This window comes from Sapajus apella, unplaced genomic scaffold (assembly GCF_009761245.1).
Source record: "Sapajus apella isolate SASKATOON/1434 unplaced genomic scaffold, GSC_monkey_1.0 scaffold132, whole genome shotgun sequence".
Classification (NCBI taxonomy): domain Eukaryota; kingdom Metazoa; phylum Chordata; class Mammalia; order Primates; family Cebidae; genus Sapajus; species Sapajus apella.
The window spans coordinates 3,923,330-3,949,577 of NW_022437072.1; the positions used below are offsets into that span (position 1 = coordinate 3,923,330).

At 37.5% G+C, this 26,248-nt stretch overlaps 1 protein-coding gene across 2 annotated transcripts in view; it reads left to right on the forward strand.

Annotated features, from left to right (window-relative positions):
* The window catches only part of CFH (complement factor H), a 92,871-nt gene that overhangs the window by 13,894 nt on the left and 52,729 nt on the right, over window positions 1–26,248 (forward strand). The window contains exons 1-7 of one of the 2 annotated variants that reach the window (XM_032262885.1): window positions 9,237–9,266; window positions 11,669–11,854; window positions 12,492–12,597; window positions 14,571–14,647; window positions 16,050–16,241; window positions 18,174–18,344; window positions 25,065–25,239. In XM_032262885.1, the coding sequence (XP_032118776.1) occupies window positions 9,257–9,266; window positions 11,669–11,854; window positions 12,492–12,597; window positions 14,571–14,647; window positions 16,050–16,241; window positions 18,174–18,344; window positions 25,065–25,239 (917 nt within the window). In that variant the 5' untranslated portion in view covers window positions 9,237–9,256. Of the gene's footprint in view, window positions 1–9,236; window positions 9,267–11,668; window positions 11,855–12,491; window positions 12,598–14,570; window positions 14,648–16,049; window positions 16,242–18,173; window positions 18,345–25,064; window positions 25,240–26,248 lie in introns of those variants that run through there. The other variant, XM_032262884.1, reaches the window with a different exon arrangement.

The window sequence follows — 26,248 nt, forward strand, 5'->3', positions numbered from 1 at the left end:
GGATATGTTCCACGAAGTAAATGGGCACTTCTAAAACTTGTCTCTTTGTGCTGCTACAACAAAATGTTATCAACTGCAAAGCTTATAAGCAACAGAAATTTATTTCTTACAGTTCTGAATGCTGGGAAGTCCAAGAGCAAGGTAGTGCCAGCAGATTCAGGGTTTGGTGAGGGCTGGTTTCTGGGTCGCAGGCCGTGCCTTTTGGCTGTGTCCGCAGTGATGAAAGGGACAGGGCAGCTCTGTGGGGCCCCTTCTATAAGGGCTCAGATCCCAGTTACAGAGATCCACCTTCATGACCTAATCACTTCCCAATGTCTTCACCTCCTAATACTATCACATTGTTAATTAGGTTTAAACATATAAATTGAGGGTGAGGGAGGCTGCATATATTCAGAGCATAACATATGCCTTTTTTTTTTCTTTTTCTAAGTGTTTTTTTTTTCCAATTTATTTTATTGCATTTTAGGTTTTGGGGTACATGTGAAGAACATGCAATATTGTTGCATAGGTACACACGTGGCAGTGTGATTTGCTGCCTTCCTCCCCATCACCTACATGTGGCATCTCTCCCCTTGCTATCTCTCCCCAACTCCCCACCCCCTACCATCCCTCCCCTATTTCCCCCCAACTGACCCCAGTGTGTAGTGCTCCCCTCCCTGTGTCCATGTGTTCTCATTGTTCAATACCCGCCTATGAGTGAGAACATGTGGTGTTTGATCTTCTGCTCTTCTGTCAGTTTGCTGAGAATGATGGTTTCCAGGTTCATCCATGTCCCTACAAAGGACACAAACTCATCATTTTTGATGGCTGTATAATATTCCATGGTGTATATGTGCCACATTTTCCCTGTCCAGTCTATCATCGATGGGCATTTGAGTTGGTTCCAGGTCTTTGCTATTGTAAACAGTGCTGCAGCGAACATTCGTGTGCACGTGTCCTTATAGTAGAACGATTTGTAATCCTTTGGATATATACCCAGTAATGGGGTTGCTGGGTCAAATGGAATTTCTATTTCTAGATCCTTGAGGAATTGCCACACTGTCTTCCACAATGGTCGCACTAATTTACACTCCCACCAACAGTGTAAAAGTGTTCCTATTTCTCCACATCCTCTCCAGCATCTGTTGTCTCCAGATTTTTTAATGATCGCTATTCTAACTGGCCTGAGATGGTATCTCAATGTAGTTTTGATTTGCATTTCTCTGATGACCAGTGATGATGAGCATTTTTTCATATGTTTGTTGGCCTCATGTACATCTTCTTTTGTAAAGTATCTGTTCATATCCTTTGCCCACTTTTGAATGGGCTTGTTTGTTTTTTTCTTGTGAATCTGATTTAGTTCTTTGCAAATTCTGGGTATCAGCCCTTTGTCAGATGGCTAAACTGCAAAAATTTTTTCCCATTCTGTTGGTTGCCAATTCACCATAATGACTGTTTCTTTTGCCGTGCAGAAGGTGTGAAGTTTGATTAGGTCCCATTTGTCTATTTTGGCTTTTGTTGCCAATGCTTTTGGTGTTTTGGTCATGAAGTACTTGCCTACGCCTATGTCCTGAATGGTTTTGCCTAGATTTTCTTCTAGGGTTTTTATGGTGTTAAGTCTTATGTTTAAGTCTTTAATCCATCTGGAGTTAATTTTAGTGTAAGGTGTCAGGAAGGGGTCCAGTTTCTGCTTTCTGCACATGGCTAGCCAGCTTTCCCAACACCATTTATTGAACAGGGAATCCTTTCCCCATTGCTTGTTTTTGTCTGGTTTGTCAAAGATCAGATGGTTGTAGATATGTTGTGTTGCCTCTGAGACCTCTGTTCTGTTCCATTGGTCTATATCTCTGTTTTGGTACCAGTACCATGCTGTTTTGATTACTGTAGCCTTGTAGTATAGTTTGAAGTCCAGTAGTGTGATGCCTCCCGCTCTGTTCTTTTTGCTTAGAATTGACTTGGCTATGTGGGCTCTCTTTTGGTTCCATATGAAGTTTAATGTGGTTTTTTCCAGTTCTGTGAAGAAGGTCATTGGTAGCTTGATGGGGATAGCGTTGAATCTGTAAATTACTTTGGGCAGTATGGCCAGTTTCACGATATTGATTCTTCCTAACCATGAACATGGAATGTTTCTCCATCTGTTTGTGTCCTCTCTTATTTTGTTGAGCAGTGGCTTGTAGTTCTCCTTGAAGAGGTCCTTTACGTTCCTTGTTAGTTGTATTCCTAGGTATTTTATTCTCTTTGTGGCAATTGTGAATGGCAGTTCATTCTTGATTTGGCTCTCTTTAAGTCTGTTATTGGTTTATAGGAATGCTTGTGATTTTTGCACATTGATTTTGTAACCTGAGATTTTGCTGAACTTGCTTATCAGTTTCAGGAGGTTTGGGGCTGAGACGATGGGGTCTTCTAGATATACAATCATGTCGTCTGCAAATAGAGATAATTTGACTTCCTCCTTTCCTATTTGAATGCCCTTTATTTCTTTTTCTTGCCTGATTGCTCTGGCTAGAACTTCTAATACTATATTGAATAGCAGTGGTGAAAGAGGGCATCCTTGTCTAGTGCCACATTTCAAGGGGAATGCTTCCAGTTTTTGCCCATTCAGTATGATGTTGGCTGTTGGTTTGTCATAAATAGCTTTTATTATTTTGAGATACGTTCCTTCAATACCTAGCTTATTGAGGGTTTTTAGCATAAAGGGCTGTTGAATTTTGTCAAAGGCCTTCTCTGCATCAATTGAGATAATCATGTGGTTTTTGTCTTTGGTTCCGTTTATGTGGTGAATTACGTTTATAGACTTGTGTATGTTGAACCAGCCTTGCATCCCCGGGATGAAGCCTACTTGATCATGGTGGATAAGCTTTTTGATGTGCTGTTGCAATCGGCTTGTCAGTATTTTATTGAAGATTTTTGCATCTATATTCATCATGTATATTGGCCTGTAGTTTTCTTTTCTTATTGAGTCTCTGCTGGGTTTTGGAATCAGGATGATGTTGGTCTCATAAAATGATTTGGGAAGAATTCCCTCTTTTTGTATTGTTTGGAATAGTTTCAGAAGGAATGGTACCAGCTCCTCTTTGTATGTCTGGTAGAATTCAACTTTGAACCCATCTGGACCTGGGCTTTTTTTGGGTTGTAAGCTCTTAATTGCTGCCTCAACTTCAGACCTTGTTATGGGTCTGTTCAGGGTTTCGGCTTCTTCCTGGTTTAGGCTTGGGAGGAGGCAAGTGTCCAGGAATTTATCCATTTCTTCCAGGTTTACTAGTTTATGTGCATAGAGTTGTTTGTAATCATCTCTGATGATGGTTTGAATTTCTGTGGAATCTGTGGTGATATCCCCTTTATCGTTTCTTATTGCATCAATTTGGTTATTCTCTCTTTTCTTTTTTATTAATCTGGCTAGTGGTCTGTCTATTTTGTTGATCTTTTCAAAAAACCAGCTCCTGGATTTATTGATTTTTTAAAGGGTTTTTTGTGTCTCTATCTCCTTCAGTTCTGCTCTGATCTTAGCTATTTCTTGTCTTCTGCTAGACTTTGAGTTTTTTTGATCTTGCTCCTCTAGCTCTTTCAGTTTTGACGATAGGGTGTCAATTTTTGATCTCTCCTTGCTTCTCATGTGGGCACTTATTGCTATATATTTTCCTCTAGAGACTGCTTTAAATGTGTCCCAGAGATTCTGGTATGTTGTGTCTTCGTTCTCATTGGTTTCGAAGAACATCTTTATTTCTGTCTTCATTTCATTGTTTATCCAGTCAACATTCAAGGGCAAATTGTTCAGTTTCCATGAAGCTGTGCGGTTCTGTGTTAGTTTTTGAATTCTGAGTTATAACTTGATTGCACTGTGGTCTGAGTGATTGTTTGTTACGATTTCCGTTCTTTTGCATTTGCTGAGGAGTGATTTACTCCCAATTATATGGTCAATTTTAGAGTAGGTGTGATGTGGTGCTGAGAAGAATGTATATTCTGTGGATTTGGGGTGGAGAGTTCTGTAAATGTCTATTAGGTTTGCTTGTTCCAGGTCTGAGTTCAAGTCCTGGATATCCTTGTTAATTTTCTGTCTGGTTGATCTGTCTAATGTTGACAATGGGGTGTTAAAGTCTCCCACTATTATTGTGTGGGAGTCTAAGTCTCTTTGTAAGTCATTAAGAACTTGCCTTATGTATCTGGGTGCTGCTGTATTGGATGCGTATATATTTAGGATCATTAGCTCTTCTTGTTGCATTGATCCTTTTACCATTATGTAATGTCCCTCTTTGTCTCTTATGATCTTTGTTGCTTTAAAGTCTAATTTATCAGAGATGAGAATTGCAACTCTTGCTTTTTTTTGCTCTCCATTTGCTTGGTAGATCTTCCTCCATCCCTTTGTTTTGAGCCTTTTTGTATCATTGCATGTGAGATGGGTTTCCTGGATACAGCACACCGATGGGTTTTGGCTTTTTATCCAATTTGCCAGTCTGTGTCTTTTGATTGGGGCATTTAGTCCATTTACATTTAGGGTTAATATTGTTATGTGTGAATTTGATACTGCCATTTTGGTGTTAGCTGGGTGTTTTGCCCTTTAGTTGAGCTGGTACTTGTTGTTCCTTTATATGTGTAGAGCCTCTTTCAGGAGCTCTTGTAGAGCTGTCCTGGTGGTGATGAAATCTCTGAGTACTTGCATGTTCCCAAAGGATTTTATTTTTCCTTCACTTATGAAGCTTAGTTTGGCTGGATAGGAGATTGTGGGTTGAAAGTTCTTTTCTTTAAGGATGTTGAATATTGGCCCCCACTCTCTTCTGGCTTGCAGGGTTTCTGCTGAGAGATCTGCTGTGAGTCTGATGGGCTTCCCTTTGTGGGTAACCCAACCTTTCTCTCTGGCTACCCTTAGTATTTTCTCCTTCATTTCAACCCTGGTGAATCTGATGATTATGTGTCTTGGGGTTGCTCTTCTTGACGAATATCTTTGTGGTGTTCTCTGTATTTCCTGGACTTGAATGTTTGCCTGCCTTGCTAGGTTGGGGAAGTTTTCCTGGATAATACCCTGAAGAGTATTTTCCAGCTTGGATTCATTCTCTTCGTGGCATTCAAGTAAGCCTATTAAACGTAGATTAGGTCTTTTCACATAGTCCCACATTTCTTGGAGACTTTGTTCATTCCTTTTTACCCTTTTTTCTCCAGTCTTGCCTTCCCGTTTTATTTCATTGAGTTGATCTTCGACCTCTGATATCCTTTCTTCTGCTTGGTCAATTTGGCTGTTGATACTTGTGCATGCTTCGCGAAGTTCTCGTGTTGCGTTTCTCAGCTCCATCAATTCATTATATTCCTTTCTATTTTGTCCATTGTCGTTAGCATTTCATCAAATCTTTTTTCAACGTTCTTAGTTTCTTTGCATTTGGTTAGAACATGTTCTTTAAGTTCACAGAAGTTTCTTACTACCCACCTTCTGAAGTCTGATTCTGTCATTTCATCACACTCATTCTCCCTCCAACCTTGTTCCCTTGCTGGTGAGGAGTTGTGATCCCTTGTAGGAGGAGAGGTGTTCTGGTTTTGGGTGTTTTCATCCTTTTTGCAATGGTTTCTTCCCACCTTTAAGGATTTATCCACCTGTCGACTTTGTAGTTGCTGTCTTCCAGATTGGGTCTGAAATCTTTCAGATTGACGTTCTGTTTGTTGATGACAAGGTTATTTTTGTTTCTTGATTTTCCTTCTGATAGTGTGGCCCCTCTGCTGTAGGTCTGCTGAGGGTCACTCCAGGCCCTGCTTGCCTGGGGTTCACCTGCAGCAGCTGCTGAACAGCAAGGGTTGTTACTAGTTTTCTTCTTCTGCTATCTTTGTCCCAGATGGATATCCACCTAGTGTCAGTCTGATCTCTCCTTTATGAGGTGGCTCTTTGGATATATAGGGGTCAGGGAGCTGCTTGAGGAGATGGTCTCTTCTTTATAGGAACTCAAATGGTGAGCTGTGAGCTCTGTTGTTGTTCATTCAGAGCTGCTGGACTGGTACATTTAGGTCTGCTGCAGCAGAACTCATAAACTGCTTTTTGTTCCCAGGTGCTCTGTCCCAGGGATTTAGGGCTTTATATATAAGTTTCCGTTATGCTGCCGCCTTCTTTTCTTTTTTTTCCTTCAGAACTGCCCTGCCCAGCAAGGAGGCAGCCTAGTCACCGTCGGCCTATAGAGGCTTTGCTGAGCTGCTGTGGGCTCCGCCCCACTGCCGAGTGAACTTCCCTGTAGTCCTGTTTATATGGGTGTAGTTAGAACTGCTTTGGCGATGGTGGCCCGCCTCTGTTGAGGCAGAGTCTCTCTGCTGTGGCGGGTTGCCTTGGCAATGGTGGGCTGCCTCAGCATTGGCCGACTACCTCTGTCCTGTCGGGCTGCCTCGGTAATGGCAGACGCCTCTCCCCCACAGAGCTGGACAGTCCTGGGTTCAGCTGTGCTTGCTGTGAAAGTCTCAATCCAGAGTTTCTTGTTGCTCTTCTTTTGTGGGGGTGGGACCAGCCGAGCCTGATCACCTGGCTCCCTGCCTCAGAGCCTTTTTTAAGTTTGTGTTCCAGTCGCCTGTTGAAGAGGCGCCGGGGTCTGTTTGTTTTCCCCTGTGGCCACTCACTGCACTGGCTTAAACAGCGGCACTGCGGTTTGTGGCACTTTTTTTTTTTTTTTGCCCTGGAATCTACTGTCCTGGTTCTTTGCTCAGTCCCCTTTTTAAACAGATGAATGGGCGACTTCCCGTGGCTCCAATCACCAGCCAAAAGGGCACCCTGATCGGTGTATTTTGTATGGAGAACCGCTGCTCCCGGGTGCCGACAAAGCAGCTGCGTGGGGCAAAGGAGCGGCGCCGGCAGGCACAGCCATGCTGGCCGAAACGGCTGCGCTGGCAACTGTGGAGCTCCTCCGCCTGGGAATTTCCTAGTCTGTGGGCAATAAAAACGCGGCGTCCACTCACCCTCTGTGCTTTCACTGGGAGCAGCAATCCAGAGCTGTTCCTAAACGGCCATCTTGAATCCTCCGTGAATGAGTTCTTATGAGATTTAATGGTTTTATAAGTATCTGGCATTTTCCCTACTTGCACTTATCTCTCCGGTTACCATGTGAAGAAAGTCCTCTCTTCCTCTTCACCTTTCACCATGATTGTAGGTTTCCTGAAGCCTCTCTAACCATGTGAAACTGTGAGTCAATTAAACTTTTTTTAAAAAAATGAACTACCCAGTCTCAGGTAATTATAGTAGTGCAAAATGGACTAATACTGTAAATTGGTACTGAGGTGGTAGGGCACTACTATAAAGATACCTCAAAATGTGGAAATGACTTTGGAACTGGGTAATGGGCAGAGGTTGGAACAGTTTGGAGGTCTCAGAAAAAGACAGGAAGATGTGGAAAAGTTTGGAACTTTCTAGAGACTTGTTGAATGGTTTAGACCAAAATGCTGATAATGATGTGGAATATGAGGTCCAGGCTGAGGTGGTCTCAGATGAGGATGGGGAACTTAACAGGAACTGGAGCAAAGATCACTCTTAACTGTGCTTTAACAAAGATATTGGCAACATTTTGCCTCTGCCCTGGAGATCTGTGTAACTTTGAACTTGAGAAAGTTGATCTGAAATTGGAACTTATGTTTTAAAGGGAAGCAGAGCATAAACATTTGGAAAATTTGCAGCCTGATGATGCAATAGAAAAGAAAAGGCAACTTTCTTGGGAGAAATGCAAGCCCACTGCAGAAATTTGCATAAAAAATGAACCAAATGTTAATCACCAAAATAAGGGGAAAATATCTTCAGGGAGTATCAGAGATCTTTGAGGCAGCCTTTCCCATCACAGACCCAGAGGCCTAGGAAGGAATGGTTTTGCAGGCCTGGGCCCCACTGCTGTGTGCATTCTTAGGACTTGGTGGCCTGTGTCTTAGCTGCTTCAGCTGCAGCCATGGCTAAAAGGGGCCAACATACAGCTTGAGCTTTTACTTCAGAGGATGAAAGTCCTAAGCCTTGCCAGCTTTCACATGGTGTTGGTCCTGTGGGTACACAGAATCCAAAACCTCCACCTAGGTTCATAGAATGTGTGGAAATGCTTAGATGTCCAGGCAGAGGTGTGTTGCAAGGGAGGAGCCCTCATGGAGACCCTCTGCTGGGTCAATGAGGAAGAGAAATATAGGATTGGAGCCCCCACACAAAGGCCCCACTGGAGCACTACCATAATGGAGCTGTGGGAAGAGGGCCACCCATTCTCCAGACCTCACAATGGTAGATCCACTGACAGCTTGCACTGAATGCCAGCAGTGAAAGCAGCCCGGGCAGAGGGGCATTACCCTGCAAAATCATTGGGGCAGATCTTCCCAAGGCTGTGGAAACTCACCTCTTGCATCAGTGTAACCTGAATGTGAGACATAGAATCAAAGGAAATTATTTCGGAACTTTAAGTCTCAATAATTGCCCTATTGGATTTCAGACTTTCATAGAGCCTTTGGCCAATTTATCCTATTTGGGATGGGAGCATTTACCCAATGCCTGTATTCCCATTGTATCTTGTAAATGACTAATGTGCTTTTGATTTTATAAGCTCATATTTGGAAAGGACTTGCCCTGTCTCAGATGAGACTTTGGACATGGACTTTTGGGTTAATGCTGGAGTGAGTTAAGACTTTGAGAGCTGTTGGGAAGGCATGATTGTGTTTTGAAATGTGAGAGCATGAGATTTTGGAGCAGCCAAGAGGCAGAATGATATGGTTTGACTCTGTGTCCCCACCCAAATCTCATCTTAAATTGCAATCCCCATAATCTCTGTGTATTGAGGGAGGGACCCAGTGGGATGTGATTGGATCATGGGGGCAGTTTCTCCCATGCTGTTCTCATGAGAGTGAGTGAGTTCTCATGAGATTTGATGGTTTAATAAGCATCTGGCATTTTCCCTGTTTGCATTTCTCTCTTTTGCCACCATGTGAAGAGGTCCCTGCCTCCCCTTCCACCATGATTGTAATTTTCTTTTTTTTTTTTTTTGAGACGGAGTTTCACTCTTGTTACCCAGGCTGGAGTGCAATGGCGCGATCTCAGCTCACCGCAACCTCCACCTCCTGGGTTCAGGCAATTCTCCTGCCTCAGCCTCCTGAGTAGCTGTGATTACAGGCACGTGCCACCATGCCCAGCTAATTTTTTGTATTTTTAGTAGAGACGGGGTTTCACCATGTTGACCAGGATGGTCTCAATCTCTTGACCTCGTGATCCACCCGCCTCGGTCTCCCAAAGTGCTGGGATTACAGGCGTGAGCCACCGCGCCCGGCCCATGATTGTAATTTTCATGAGGCTTCCCCAGCCATGTGCAACTGTGAGTCAATTTTACCTCTTTTTAAAATAAATTTCCCAGTCTTGGGTGTTTCCTTATAGCTGTACAAAAATGGACTAATATAGTCTGCTTTTAAGAGTTTGCCTTTAATCTTAGGTTTTCAGCAGAGTATCAGTTTAGGTTTTCTTGGTATATAGCATTTTGGGGGTTTGTTGAAATTTCAATTTTGTGAGTTTATTTCTTTCATCAATTCTGGAAACCTTTCAGCTATTGTTTCTTTAAATACTGCCTATGTTCATTTTCTCCTCTATTGTTAGAATTTCAATAAAACATGTTTTATCACTTGACTCTACACCACACATTTTTTTACTCTGTTTTGTTTGTGATTGTATATACACTTTTGTTTTTCTATACTTCAGTTTGGATATTTTTACATTACACTTTCTCTAAGTTTAATAAGTTTCTATTGTGCTGTTTTCATTTGATTCTTAACACCTCTGACATGTTGTTATTTCTGATATTTATGAAATTTTAAGATAGCACATGATTTATTATGAGTCAATTTTATTTTGAATTTCTTTAAAAAGTTTTTTTCCATCTATTTTCTTTAATTCCTTTATCTATTTTAAAGACCTTAACACTAATTCTAGCATCTGAATCTGAATGTCTACTTCTACTGAATATTTATTTTCTCTTTTTGTTCATAGTTGTTTTGCTTCTTTGTGTATCTTTTAATTTTTATTCAAATCATATTTTTAAACAAAAAAGTAATGACAAAAGTTTATATAACTTACTCTCACCAACAAGATTGTTCACTCTTTCTTTAGCCACTCAAAAATTTAACTCAGAGGGACCTGGGTAACACTTTTAGTTTGAGTCAGTCCCACTTCTCATTTCTAAAGTCTCAAACAATAAACCTTCTTAGGTTTTAAAAATCAATAAACACACACACACACACACACACACACACACACACACACAGAGTATATACATATACACATATATACATATGCAAATATGTATATATGTATACTATATGTGTGTGTGTCTATATATTAGTATTTTGAGATAGAAGAAGCTACCACCATGTTATATTAACATCATATATATAACAATACACATAACATCATATATATTACATATATGAGCATATGATATACATAATAAAAGCTCTTTTGTATGTGTTTGCTTTTCTGCTATTTTGACATCTGCTCATATATATATATATATGTGTGTGTGTATATATATATATCAAAGGCTCATATATATATCAAACAGTGGAAAAGTGAATATATATATAGAGAGAGCTTTTATTATATACATTATATAATATATATACAGCTTTTCTGCTGTTTTGACATCTGCTCTTATGTATCACCCAGAGTGACTTTCAAATATGGCATGTTATGATGATCATACAAGTTGTATATTTGAGTCAGTCCCCTTTTCTTATTGAGACTTTTTCTATGAGACAATGGGAAAGTCAGTCTTCCCATAAGAAGCTACCTAGACTCTAGGAAAGCAACCTGATTTGGCAAAGTTTCAGAACTTTTCATGCTAGATATAACCTCCTCATGTTTGGTTCTTTCTTACCTCATTACCATTATTCCATTTAGGCTAAATAGAGGCCTGATCTTCAGTCCATATGCAGAGTTGACAAACATAACCAGGTAAAAAATGACCAGAGACCCTATGTTTACTTGAAACAGGTCCTCCCTACTTAGGTTCAGTTCATTTAATTATCTTTGTTTCCACAACTTACCTTTGAACATAAACTTGCACACAGAATTTGTTGTTCCAATTTGCAGTGGGAGCGTTTTTCTTTTCCATCCTATTCTATCTTATTTGGAGCATTCCATATAATTTTGTGTTAGCTTATCTTCATTTTTGCAAATAGAATTTATCTACATGTATATTACAATAATATACATGTAATGCATATCATACATCTCTTTGATTACTTATTTAATAATTGGCTTCCCTACTAGAATGCAAATACTTTGAGAACAGATACTTTGTTTCCTGAGTGTTTTTTTTTTGTTTATAACTTAGAATAGTGCTTAATAAATATTTCCCAAATTAATGAAATAATAGTAGAATGCTTGCCAGCAATTAAGAGTAATATAACAAAATATACTTAATGCTTTGGAAAGTTATTAGGCTATTTTCTAACACTGAATATTCTTATAAAATTATGTAGGTACAAATTTTATAAGGTGAAGTGCATTCTTACACTACATGCAGAAATGTATGTATACTTGATAGATATGGGGGTAGGGGATAGAGAGAGAAAGAAGTGGGGGAGAGAGACAGAGAGAGAGAGAGAAAGAGAAATTTAGGTAGACTTGTAACTGTACAGGCATTTTTAAAAGCAACAATTACTTAAACATACCATACATTTAACTATATGCTTTAGGCACTTATTTTGTTTTTATTGTTTGTAGATTGCAAAGAACCTCCTCCAAGAAAAGATACAGAAATTCTGACAGGTTCCTGGCCTGACCAAGCATATCCAGAAGGCACTTCGGCTACCTATAAATGCCGCCCTGGATATAGGTCTCTCGGAAATATAATAATGATGTGCAGGCATGGAACATGGGTGGCTTTGAATCCATTGAAGACATGTCAGAGTAAGTACTTCGTACATTTGTGAAGTTTATGAAAACTTTTAGTTGTGAAAATGCTTAATATTTAATATTGTAGCAATTATGGCTGAATTATATCACTATTGTCACTCAAATACAAAATAATACCTCATCATTTTTTTTGAGACAGAGTCTGGCTCTGCCACCCAGGCTGGCGTAGGGCAGTGGCGCAATCTTGGCGCACTGTAACCTCTACCTCCTGGGTTCACGCAATTCTCCTGCCTTAGCCTCCCAAGTAGCTGGGACTACAGGCATGCACCACCACATCTGGCTATTTTTTGTATTTTTAATAGAGATGGGATTTTACCATAATGGCCAGGCTTGTCTCAAACCCCTGGCCTCATGATCTGCCCGCCTCTGCCTCCTAAAGTGCTGGTATTACAGGCGTGAGCCACCATGCCCGGCCAATACATCATCAGTTTTAAAAACGGGTGGTCATCCTCCAAAATTCAAAGAGCAAGCATATAGTTTAAGTTCAATTATGAAATAATAGCTTTGCCATATTTAATTTTCCTTATATTCAATCTGTCTTATATAATATCAAATATCCTTGTTCCCCCACTCCTATATAAAATATATTCCTTGTTATTCCATACTAATTCATATCTTTTTTCCATTTTAGAAAGGCCCTGTGGATTTCCTGGAGATACTCCCTTTGGTTCTTTTAAGCTCACAGTAGGAAATGCATTTGAATATGGTGCAAAAGTTGTATATACATGCAATGAGGGGTATGTAGTCCATACAAAAAGAGGCTTATTATTAAGATAGTAATTGGGAACTATACTACATTATATGTTTTAAAAGTGGTTATATTTTTCTATGAGCATTTAAAAAAGTAATACACAAGTACCTGAAAATTTACCTATGATGGAAATAATTATATCTGGATACCACATTATCTCCTTAACACTGAAAAATTTAAATAAAGTATAACTTCTCTCATAGGGTGTAATTATAGGAGACTGGGAAACAGTAAGTATGCACATATATAATTATTCACCCAACAAATCTTCACTACATTATATTTTGTGCAGAGTATCACGTGAGTTCAATGTATCAGGAACAATATGAATTGTAAGACGTTTATATTGTATGGTAACTGTTTTGACAGATTTTATACAATTTAATGGAAGCAAGACTTTTACCTACTTATAAGTTGTGTTTACAACTAGTGTTACTTCATGTCCCAGGCCTGCAAATTATTCTTACCTCACGGACTAAAAATACTGTTCTTTCAGAATCATTGACTCTGTTCTTTCCAACAAACTACTTGGTTTTCTTTGGCAAATTCTTCACTCTACGTCCTCAGTGTTCTTTTGTCCCCCTTATTCTCTACTAGATCAAAAATTACTTTGAAGAAAAATATATATATAGGAAAACTAGGATTAGATCACTATAATCTTATACTTAATAAACAGAAATGTAATCAAATATTACAAACAGAATACCATTATTCTTCTCTCATGGTTTTCTTAATTTGAAGCATTAAAATATAATAGTTTAAAGCTTAGACACTGAAGTAAGCCTGCTTTTCTCTACCACTTAGCACTTACGGGTATTTATAAAAATATCTCTTGACTTCTGTTTCTTCTCCTACAAAACAGACATATTTTATGTACACCATCGATTGGTGGGGAAAAATAAGTAAGACACACATTTGCAGCTCTTAGAAGAGATCTTGAGGTAATGTAGATACCAAATAAGTATAATTTTTTATGAATTTATTCTCTCCTTAGTCACTACCTGAGGGAGGTTTTTCAAATACATTTTTAGCCCTTCAATCATTACTGCTGATTTTATCACACATAACCAAATAGGTTATGATTTCGTGGGCCTGGATTTTTAAAATTTGCTATCCTCCTCACCTCTGAAATATTTCCTTTACTACAGGCTTGCGTCCTCTCTTTAAGTTCAGCACTTGACTTTGCAAAGGACGTAAAAATGTATAGATCTGAAGCCTCTAGCAATGATTGCACATTTTGCACATGCCCTAGGAACTTATAATCCAGTAGAGCATTTTAGATTCAAAGGGCAGGCTTGATGGGTCACTAAAATTACATAAGTTCGACATTAGATGGATTGGGTAAGCAGGTTTGACTCACTGAGTATTCTCTGAAAACAATTTCTAGGATAGAGATGGGGAGACGGAAGCAAGTGCTGAAAGTAAATGACACAGTGACGACTTTTGGGGGCACTATCTTTAATTATGTAGAAAGCCTAAGATGTTCAGAAAACAGCAGAATCGTGGAGGGCAGAAATATGGTGTAAGATTGGAGGGGGGAAACATAAGGTTAGCTATTGGTTACTATATTTTTAGCTTTTGTTTTAGAGATGGTTCATGGAGCTTACTATATTATTGAATTTAATTACCTACTTCAATGAAAAACAAGAATACTGTGTCTGAAACAATAACGAGTTTGTCATGAACCAAGGATTATGATTATTCCCAGTTCATGCACCAAGAAGGAGAGAAAGATAAAGGTTGGGGGGAGACAGAGACAGACAGAGAGAAAGAAACTTAACAAATCTAGAGAGAAAGAGGGTGAGGGAGGAGGAAGGAAAAACAAAGAAAAAAGAAACAAAATGCATATGCTGTTAATTTTTCTTGATATGGAGTCTCTGGACACTCAGAATGACACTGAGTTTAAAACTGCATAGAAGCACACATTATCTCACCACTCTGCTATTTTTGGGTTTTCAGGTATCAATTGCTAGGTGGGATTAATTACCGTGAATGTGATGCAGATGGATGGACCAATGATATTCCTATATGTGAAGGTACACATAAAATTTTTTACAAGTATATTGAAATACCTTAAATATCCAAGATTTTTCACAATGCCTTACATGAAAATATCTTAAAATCTTTAATTAAATTTTTTTTTGTTTGTTTCTCATATAATGTAGACGGGGAATCTCATCTTTTTATTACTACATTCTTGGTGTTTCAGAAGCCAAATACAAATGCAACCTGACCTGATCTAATAATTGAAGTATTAGACATTAGGGAATCTAAAACTCATGTTTATTTCCTTTTGGATTCCAATGACTAGAAATGCATATAAGCATCATTAGCTAAATAAAGACCAGAATTACACCTTTATTAATGAAGAGACACTCACCCAATAACCACCCAAATGCAGGGATCTATGATAACAGCTGAAGTAGAGAACATGATTGAGATATCCCACCAAGAGAGGTTGTCCTGCGAACTTGCCTTTACTGAAAAGAGGAATAAACTAGGAGCAAGCTCTGTTATTTCTTACTGGTGTATAAAGCTACCAGAGAAATGAGAAAAATGTAGCTTCTGTTTTCATGTTTTTAGCTAATAATCCAACTCTCTAGTCTTATGGAAATAAAATAATCAGAGCAGTATTTCCTAATTCCACAGCAAGTAGTAAATGGAGAGACTGAAGTGTGATAATCATTCAAAAATTCTGTTAACTACAGAAGGTAATGCAAGTTTTTTCATCTACGGAAATGAGATGAAGAAGATTAATGTTCTAGAGAGCATCTACTTTGAAATCAACTGGGATGCTTGTTAAAAATTAAAATTTTTGGTTACTAAAAATGACCTACTCAATCAGTATCGTGAAGGTGAAAATGCAGGAAGATTGTCCTAAAAATTTTTATTTTAACAAGCGTACTGAGTCATTCTATAGTATAATAAAGTTTGACTACAACTTTCGAGAAATTGGAAAATATTAAGTAGAATCAAAAGAAGTACTCAAATTATTTTGGACACTGATGTTGAAGAGGATGAAAAATTTCTCTATTGATTTCTCTATTGAAGTTAATGTCATAAAATTTGCTTTTACATCTTTTAGGAATGTGGTGCTGTATTATTCTGGGGCATAAATGAAAATGTTGTATTTAATTATCCCAAGCTTTATATTCCTTAATTATTTAAAAATACTTGTTTGTTCATACAAAAATACAAGCTAGCATTCAAAGTAGTAATTTTCATTTTCCATTCCCATAGAAAATATCAGGAATAAACATTCCATTTGCTTGTTTCTTAGCAGGATGTATCTCTAGCAAACAGGTATATCAAATGCTTCTAAAAAGAATTTAAATAGTTTCCTCCAGTCTTATCCTGAGGAAAAATTTATACATACATATGCTTTTCATAATAAGTTTTTAAAATTCCATTAGAAAACATTACATTTATTTTCTTCAGTTGTGAAGTGTTTACCAGTGACAGCACCAGAGAATGGAGAAGTCATCAGTGGTGCAATGGAATCAGACCGAGAATACCATTTTGGACAAGTAGTACACTTTGCATGTAATCCAGGCTACAAGATCGAAGGAGATAAAGAAATACATTGTTCAGGTGATGGTGCTTGGAGTAAAGAAAAACCAAAGTGTGTGGGTAAGATACACTTACTGTTTGAGTATTTTTAGCCTTTTAAATAAAAATATACATTTAAAACATCATTCATTCTAAAGAATATCAGCAATATTAACTATAGCTAATGTTTGTTGAACACTTACTATATGCCTGTAATTTATCTTAGTTCTTTGCATGCATGACTTCATTTTACTTTTCAAACAACTCTATCATTTATTTAATGTTATCACTTTTATTTTATAATTGAAGAGACTAATGCGAAGAAGTTAAATTATGTGCCCTGGATTATCATGCATACACAGTCAAGTTAGGATTTAAACATAGGTTATCTGACATCAGAATCCATGCTTTAACCATAACTCCATGGTACTTGCCTCTTAGGCTGAAAGAGAATGCTAAGTATTTCTGGTGCAAGTTGTAATATTGACCTCTGGAATAGACATTTGTTTTTAATTTTGAAAGCCAAAGATTTGTTATGTATTTCCAGGGATGCATTAGTATGACATTCTGTTTTTGAATAACACTTCTAGGAAGCAGACCTGTTTTATATTTGTTCTATAAGTTTACTATAAATATTGCTGAATTGAACAGAATCTACTAAATAAATCTTTGTCTCTTAAAAAAATTTTATAGTAAAGTATAAGCCAAGATTTTTTAAGTCATAATACTGCCAACTTGTGCATCATGACCAATCAATGACTTTGGCTTTTGTAATAAACATCATGGTTGATTTGTCTAGTAGTACCATCGTTCAAGTTCATTTTACCAATAATTATTAGGCAGAAGTTTCTGGCATGTTTATGTTTAACATTATCTAAAATTCTAAATTATTTATACTTTTAAAGTCTAGTCTGTCTTAGAGTTAGATACAGAGAAAAGTATTTCTCTTCTTAAGAACTCTAACAACACTGGTTCTTTATGTTAAAAGCTAATATTTTTATCCAGCATAGCAAATATTATGTACTTTAGAAGTTCATGGATGGAATTTACATCCTTACAACTAGAGTCCAATGGTTAGTGAAACCTTCCTGGAATGGCTGATGCCTACAATTAAGTCCTAAAGGAAAAAAAAAATGAGATTTTTTAGATGAAAATGAGAGCAAAAGCATGCCAGAGTGAGTTCATGGAAAGGGAAGTGGAAAGGCAGTGAGGCTTAATAAGGAGCATGAAACGCCACTGATTCTTATTCATTGTTCCTAGGTACCTTAGTACAGAATGCAAATGGGGAATGAGTGAGTGATAAATTGAAGGTGGGCCAATACGGAGTGATGGGGTGCTACATATACCATGCTGAAGAACACACCTTTTATTCAGACTGATTTGGGAATCACTGAAGCATTTCAAGTGAAATAACAGTGTGACTGCATGAGAGGTCATTAAGCTATATTTACGGAAATGGATTAGAAAGTGGGAGAACAGGGCTTGGGAAACTACTTATGATTGGTCCAATCCCAGGTAAAAATATTTGATAGAAGTGGGTATAAAAGATGATTACCAGTTTTTTTCTACAGAAATCCTGGATAAATGGCGATGACACAAAAACAGGTCAGCTACTTTTCAGAAATGTAATGACAGGGAGTTAAATGAATCTCTTTGACAAAGAGTCCTGTTGATAATTGCTGTCTTATCAATAACCACAAAATGTGTTATTTTTGCAGGTCATTCAGTGAAAACATTACAATAAAACTCTATGGTCAGTTTCATATATATACTTGATGAATGTTGCTGATCACTATGTCAAGAAGGATAATTTATCCTTAAATAAAGTTAGAAGCATAATTTTAATTTTCTTCAGATAAATAATTGATTAAGTAGTCAACTTAAAACAGAACTTTCATTCAGTGGACATGATTTACCTGATGTAAACAAAATTTCTATTTTCATACAATTATGTCTTGGTCACAGTCCTTTAATTTGCAATAAACATTTTGGAATTTAATCCTTTTTATTTAGAAATTTCATGCAAACCTCCAGACGTTGTGAATGGATCTCCTATATCTAAGAAGAATATTTTTAAGGAGAATGAACGATTTCAGTATAAATGTAACATGGGTTATGAATACACTGCAAGAGGAGATTCCGTATGCACTGAATCTGGATGGAATCCGTTACCTTCATGTGAAGGTAATGTTATATTTATTTTCTGCATCTTTTGTTATAAATTTATCACTTATTTAATTATTTTAATAAAGCAATTTATTTTAATCAAAAGTAGAGTACTAATTTATATAAATAAACTTATAAAACATATAGAATTTTTTGTGTTCAAGGTTCATTTTGAGAACACCTTGTATGATACACACACTCTGAAAATAGACATAAACGGATCAGAAAGGTTCAGTTGTTTATTAAGAAATTGGTCTATCATCGAAAACCATGTCTGGAGCAGAGCCAGGACTATAATAGGCTTCTTAATTCTCAGTAATATACAATTCTCAAACAAGTAGATTGCTCCTCTAATGCCCAGAATTTATTTAAATAATATTAATATTTTAAAATATTTTAAAAGTAGCTTGTCTTAATACCAGATGAGGAAACTCTCAACTGACAATGGAATTAAGTGGAAGGAAATGAATGTTTTTATTAACAACAGGCCCAGTATGACTCAACAGCGATGATGGTGCTGGAAAATTAAAAAATAAAAACAACCCCACTCTCTTGGTTTTCATCGTGGAATACAGAGCCAAAGAGTTCATCTCAGCTGTGCTCTTTGCCCACCAAAAAATATATCTGGAATAGAGTGTTCTACTTAACCTACTTCATTTTAAAAGGGAAAGTTTCAAACTATCATGACCTAGAAAGGAGAATATAGACAGTTGTGGACTTTAAAAAATGATGCTGTTAGGGCCGGGCGCGGTGGCTCACGCCTGTAATCCCAGCACTTTGGGAGGCCGAGGCGGGTGGATCACGAGGTCAAGAGATCGAGACCATCCTGGTCAACACGGTGAAACCCCGTCTCTACTAAAAATACAGAAATTTGCTGGGCGTGGTGGTGCGTGCCTGTAATCCCAGCTACTCAGGAGGCTGAGGCAGGAGAATTGCCTGAACCCGGGAGGCGGAGGTTGCGGTGAGCCGAGATCGCGCCATTGCACTCCAGCCTGGGAAAAGAGAACCACCCTCCCGTTCAAAAAAAAAAAAAAAAAAATTATGCTGTAAGAAGTATAGTAAGAAGATACAGCTATAGTGTGGCAATAACTGTTCTGAGGTATTTTCAAACATTTACAAAAGGAGTGAGTTTGCTTTTGATGAGGACTGCTGCGGTGAGTGAGACAAGGAACAGTGTCACCACATATGGTCCTGAAGCCTAAAAGGGAGACACTGTTATACTGTGAGAGAAGGAGAGTTGAACTCTTAACAGCCCTCTGAACTGTAAATCCCATGATTCCTAAATACATGTTTAAATCTTGCTTTAGTGATTCTCTTTTACAAGAAGCATAGTTAATTTTGGTTTAATTTTATACACTAAAAGCATTTTTGTTTGTGCCCACAAGTGTCTCCTCGGAAAACATATCTTTCTTCACAATTGCGTGATCTCTACTTTTAGGCACTATTAAGAAAATATTTTAGAAAGAAATTAATGAACTTGAGGCAGTAATAACGCACATCAGATCCACGTTTGGCTAATGGTGTGTGGGGTCCAACTGTTTGTCTTCGTGGCATTCATAGTTCCCACGCAGAGAAAGTGCATGCACAAGTGCTTTGGCATTAACCTCTGCCTGCAGTATACTACTTCAAATCTATAGTTAATTTATCCATCCAATAATCAGAATGCAACCTATAAAATACTTATTTTACATCAGGGCCTTGCTTTGTATTGAAGATAAACATTGCAATAAATGACCATTCCAGCTTTCAATGAATTCAAAATAAGACTCTGGGAATTTAGTTTTTTTTTTTTTTTTTTTGAGGCGGAGTTTCGCTCTTGTTACCCAGGCTGGAGTGCAATGGCATGATCTCGGCTCACCGCAACCTCCGCCTCCTGGGTTCAGGCAATTCTCCTGCCTCAGCCTCCTGAGTAGCTGGGATTACAGGCACGCGCCACCATGCCCAGCTAATTTTTTGTAGTTTTAGTAGAGACGGGGTTTCACCATGTTGACCAGGATGGTCTCGATCTCTTGACCTCGTGGTCCACCCGCCTCGGCCTCCCAAAGTGCTGGGATTACAGGCGTGAGCCACCGCGCCCGGCCGGGAATTTAGTTTTATATGAACATGTGACTCTGTTGCACGACTGCCTCATTGTAGGCGTCTGAATATTTCATCTCTTTCACCTGTTCACTTTGCTACCTACCTAAAACTCTTCTTTAGCACATATTTGTTTTCACAATGGGAAATCCATCTGTTTTTCCCAAATGCGTGGCTGCATTTCTATGCTTGCTTCTCTTGAACACGGATTGATTTATTCACACACACACACACACCCCCCAAAGACTCTAAATTTATAAAACATTTATTTTTATAATTTTTTTTTCCATTTCTCAGTCACAAGTACAAGTGAAATCTGAATATTCAAGACTATGCATGTGGGTCCTGCTTCTTTAGGAAGACAGATACCAAGAGAAGGCACTGGGATTGGGTACTCTTTTTCAGAAGACAGTTCATTAATAATCAATATAAATAAACGTGAATTCATCCAAGATTAGATAAGCCTATACTGTCTCTTACCACGTTTTATTTTATTGAAATATATTTTACATTAATTAGATATAGAGGAGTCCTTATTAATAAACGAATTCCACTCTTTGTATGCCAAACTTTCTGACCCTGTTTATGTCTTTTGTAGCATAAATACTACTCTTTATTTTCTTGGTACAAAGCAAAGTTCTACTTGCTGATATAAGATGAATTTCAAATCTATATACATTATTTTCTCTGAAATCAGTTACCTTCAAACCTCTTTGTTGCATCTAAATCTATAAGACAGTTGCAGCTAAATAATAATATTAAAGTAAAATAATCCATTTAAATTTTAAATACTTAAATTTTCTTCAATCTGGTATATACATGTCAGAGGACTGACTTGAAGGTGAATTGTTAAAACTTTAGTCTCTGTGTCCAAAGGGACAATCTGTAATGGAAAGTCATTTACAGAAACAATCAAAGGTACCAATTCCTGCTAAATGAAAGCTTTCTTCAATTCAGGTCTATCTCTTCCCTGTGCAGATTGGATTTTCTATTGGTTCAAAACATACAGTGCTAACCTTGAATTAGTATTCTGACTTCAAATGACTAATGGTTGTTTCTAATAGTAGGAAAATATGAATAGTCTCAAATACTGTTTTGAGTGGAGGTACAGGTTCAGGGAATGTTTTAATAATATCATTTATTCTAAAGAAGATTGTGAGTGTAAGAAATTAAGGTTTATCGTGGGATTTATGTCTACTACTTGAGCATAATCTCCAGATGTCCTTCTATTCTTAATTAACAAATTGTCCCAGTGTTATTTTATTGATTTCTCTGTTAAACTTTTATTTTTTGTATCTCATAGCTTTTGACTTCCAAAACTACTATTAAATTGAGCTATACCATAAGGAAAAATAATTGAAGATATATAAACTGAACTTTAATGGGTATATGAAAATATGATCGAGCAGAATAAACTGAGAAAAAACAAAGAAAAAAGGAACACATTTAAGGCTCATTTGAAGTTAGTGTCAACATCAAACACTGAAGACATATTTTACTTAAAATAGTAAAATTTTAAAATAGTAACACTTTAAAACTTGTATATTAAGTCACAGATTTTTTCTAATGTAATTATTGCTAACATAAATATATTATCCTGTTAGCTATAGAAATACATTAAAGCTTATTCTGACAGAGTAGAGTATAAACTTAGGAGCTCAATGGACACAGTGGAATTATGGTATTGAGAGGAGGAAATATGTAATGAATAATTAAAACTTTATAAAATTTTGTGTTTGACTAAGTATACAAATGATGAGAAAGCAATGTGGGGGAAATTTGCAGGTTTCTGTCATGAGAGTTCTTTCACAAATTAAGATGTTGAGCAAAAAAAGAAAAGCATATTTTGAGAAAAGTATGATGATTTAGTTTGTCACATGGTAAATTGCATATACCTTTGAATTTTACACATGGCCTGCCTAGTGTGAAGCTGCAATTGGTATATACGGACTTGAACCTCACTGACAATGTTATTAGCATCATGATGGTAGCTTTTATCTTGGAAGTATCTATCTTTATTCACACAGAGAATGTGAAAAGGAAAACATCAAAATCAAGGACAAATATTCATGTAAAACAAACTGTAAGGGACTCACTCATACAACACCTGTGAATGGGCGTCAAGAAAAAATTCGAAGTAGTGATAAAAATCAACATGAAGATCTAGGGCAGAATCACTTTAGAAACAAGAAATAGCAAGTGCAAGTTATAGGAATAAGCTTGGCATGTGTGAAGGCCAGACAGGATTTGCTACACTTGAACAAAGAGTTCAGAGCAGGGACTTAAAATTGGAGAAGGTTGCATATCAATAAGACCATGACTGAGAGGTAAGAAAGAAGGAAGAAATAAACAATGATTTAAGATATAGGGGAAAATGAAAAAATTAAAGTTAACCTGAATTTGAAAGAAACACCGTGTCGTTGAAGACTAAACAAAAGACTTAAATCAGTCTGGATACAGCTAATGTGGAAGAACCCTGGAAGGAAATATAGGGAACTCACTACTGGCAGTCTCAACTGTTTTGTGTGAATGAAGACTTACTATCTGTTGATGAAGGAGCAATTGTTTCAGGTGGCTGGAGAGAAGTGAGGAGACTATGAATCACTTACTATGGGAAATCAATTAGTAAATAAATTAGGGGTATATAAATGGAATTTCCACAGTGCTGAATGTTCACCACAGCTTTTTGTCCAAAATAAAGTATGACCCCAGTATAAGTGGTAATATAACTTTTCTGCAATACTTAAAATGCATAGCATTTGATTTAAAAAGGAATATTGCAAATGGATCCAATATTGAGATATAGCAGATTTAATGGAAAGGAATGAGAGGGTGCTTTATAAATCAGGACAGACTGGGCCAAAGGATTGCAAACGATGGGCTGCAGGTAAAATATAAGTTGCCCCCTTTGTGGAAACAAAGTTTTATTGAAAGACATCCATGTTCATTTGTTTGTCTGTTGTTTATCACTACTTTTGTGCTGTAATGGCAGAGTTGAGCTGCTGCAGCAGAGACCTTTTATCTGGCCCTTTACAGAAAGGATTTTCCGGCCAGGTGCGGGGGCTCAGGCCTGTAATCCCAGCACTTTGGGAGGCCTAGGTGGGAGGATCACCTGAGGTCAGGAGTTCAAGACCAGCCTGACCAACATGGAGAAACCCTGTATTTACTAAAAATACAAACTTAGCCAGGCTTGGTGGCACATGCCTGTAATCCTACCTACTTGGGAGGCTGAGGCAGGAGAATCACTTGAACCCAGGAGGTGGAGATTACGGTGAGTGAGCCTAGATTGTCCCATTGCACTCCAACCTGGACAACAAGAGCAAAGCTTCATCTCAAAAAAAAAAAAAAAAAAAAAAAAAAAAAAAAAAATATTTTCCAAACCCTGTGCTATTTTATCTCATTATAGTAATAAAAATGTATTGCAATATCTCAATATCTTAATATTTAAGATATTGAGACTAAAGTTTATTTTCATTCATGTTCACTTTCAATGTAGATCAGAAGAGACTCTACTCATTGTATTAATTGTAAGAATCAGTGAGAGAAACATCATCTTTTCATGTCCTTCTTTAATCACAACGTCTGTGGATAAGAGAACATAAAAATTCATACTATGGCTGTTAAAACTTCCTCTGTACAGTGAAAGATATTACTTCCACTTTTTTACAGTGTCTTACACAATCACGTGGCCACTTCAAAGAGGAAGGGTTGTGAAGTCCTATCAATTGTCCAGAAGAAAGAAACCTTGAATATTTGTAAACAGTCCTTATGAGAATCACAGACACCAAGGAAGTATAAAGCAGAAGTAGTAATTGAAGCTATATATGATGAGATCATTGCCAGTTATGGAAAATCGTGAAGTATAGGATGACTTTGGAGAAGAAGGGGTTAAGACACCAGGAAGTACAAATACATCAGATGAGAATATAGTGAAGGGAAAAATAACTGGTATACAAGAAAGGATACCACGATTTGTTCATTTTAATGCAATTTTTTGCTGTGTTAAGAACAAATAACACCTACTTTTTTTCAAATTTATTTATTTAATTAAAAATTGCAAATACTATGGTGAATGAAATTAAAGGCCTCTGACCACAAAGTTTACACTGTAGGGTTTGAAAAATAAAGACAATTAGATAATAAATAATTCCTCATGTAGTGCTGGTTGTATAAGTTGGTACTACATTCTGGAAGAAGGCTTAGCAATGCCTATACAAGCTGAAGCTAGAAATATATCTTAATTATATTTGTGGTTACATAGCTACATAATTGCATAAATTTATCTTTTTTTAAAATTGTACTTTAAGTTCTGGGGTACATGTGCAGAACTTGCAGGATTGTTGCATAGGTACACACATGCCATGGCGGTTTGCTGTCTCCATCCTACCGTCACCTATGTCAGGCATTTCTCCCCAGTTATCCCTCCCCAACCTCCCCACCTCCGCTGTCCCTCCCCTAGGCCCCCACCTCACAACAGACCCTAGTGTGTGATGTTCCCCTCCCTGGGCCCATGTGTTCTCATTGTTCAACACCCGCTTGTGAATGAGAACATGCAGTGTTTAGTTTTCTGTTCTTGTAATATCTACTCTTGAATGTTGATATAAATGATGAATTTTAATGGATTCTTATTTCTGCATTAACCACACATCCTTTTCTTTTCAGAAAAAATATGTAAAGATCCTTATATTCCAAATGGTAGATACACACCTTTAAGGACTAAACACAGAGCTGGAGATGAAATCAGGTATGAGTGTATAAATGGTTTTTATCCTGCAACCCGGGAAAAAACAGTAAAATGCACGAGTACTGGCTGGATACCTGCTCCAAGATGTACCAGTAAGTTCCATTCATATCTTGACCCATTTCTTAATTCTGAAATTTCTTTTAAACACATAAAAAATGGGGACTCAATAAAACCCAATATTTGTCTTACTGGTGTATATAAAGTAAGGGTGTTGGAAGTATTCTTTAGTTTTCAAAGTTGCCAAAACTCAATTTTTTTGGCTACTCAAAATTAAATGTGTATGTGTGTTTATGAATGTATGTTTCTCTAATTAATAAAATTCTTCCAATATCTGAATTAAAACACTAGATAAAAAGTGTCACCTAATGCATACTATATTAGTTATTTGTTGCATTGTAACAAAATTCTGCAAAAATATATTTGCTTAAAACAACACACTTTTATTATCTTACAGTTACTGTGGGTGAGGAATCTGAAATGGCTTAGATGGGTAGTTAAGAATCAGATTGTGTTCTTGTGTTGCAATCAGGATGATGGCCCAGGCTACAGTGATCAGAAGGCTTGGCTGGGCAGGAGGATCTGCTTCTAACATTGCTGACACACATGGTTCTTGTCGGGAAGCCTCAGGTCCTTACCACATAGGCCTTTCCATGAGTTAATGAAATGGCAGCTTTCTCCAGCGCTACTAGTCTGAGACAGAGGAGAGGAAGCCACAATACCATGTATTAGTCCGTTCTCACACTACTAGAAAGAACTACCTGAGACTGGATAACTATGAAGAAAAGAAATTTAATCGACTCACAGTTCCACAGCCTGTACAGGAGGCATGGCTGGGAGGCCTGAGGAAACTTACAGTCATGGTTGGGTGAAGGGAAAGCAAGCACATCTTACCATGAGAACTCACTCGCTATCATGAAAAGAGCAAGGGGGAGACCCACCCCAATGATCCAATCACATCCCATCGGGTACCTCCCTCACTACTGGGAATTGCAATTCAACATGAGATTTGCGTGGGGACACAGAGCCAAACCATACCAATCTTCTGCTCATACACTGTTAACTTCAGCCCTATCTATTCTTTAGAAGTGAGACACTAAGTTCA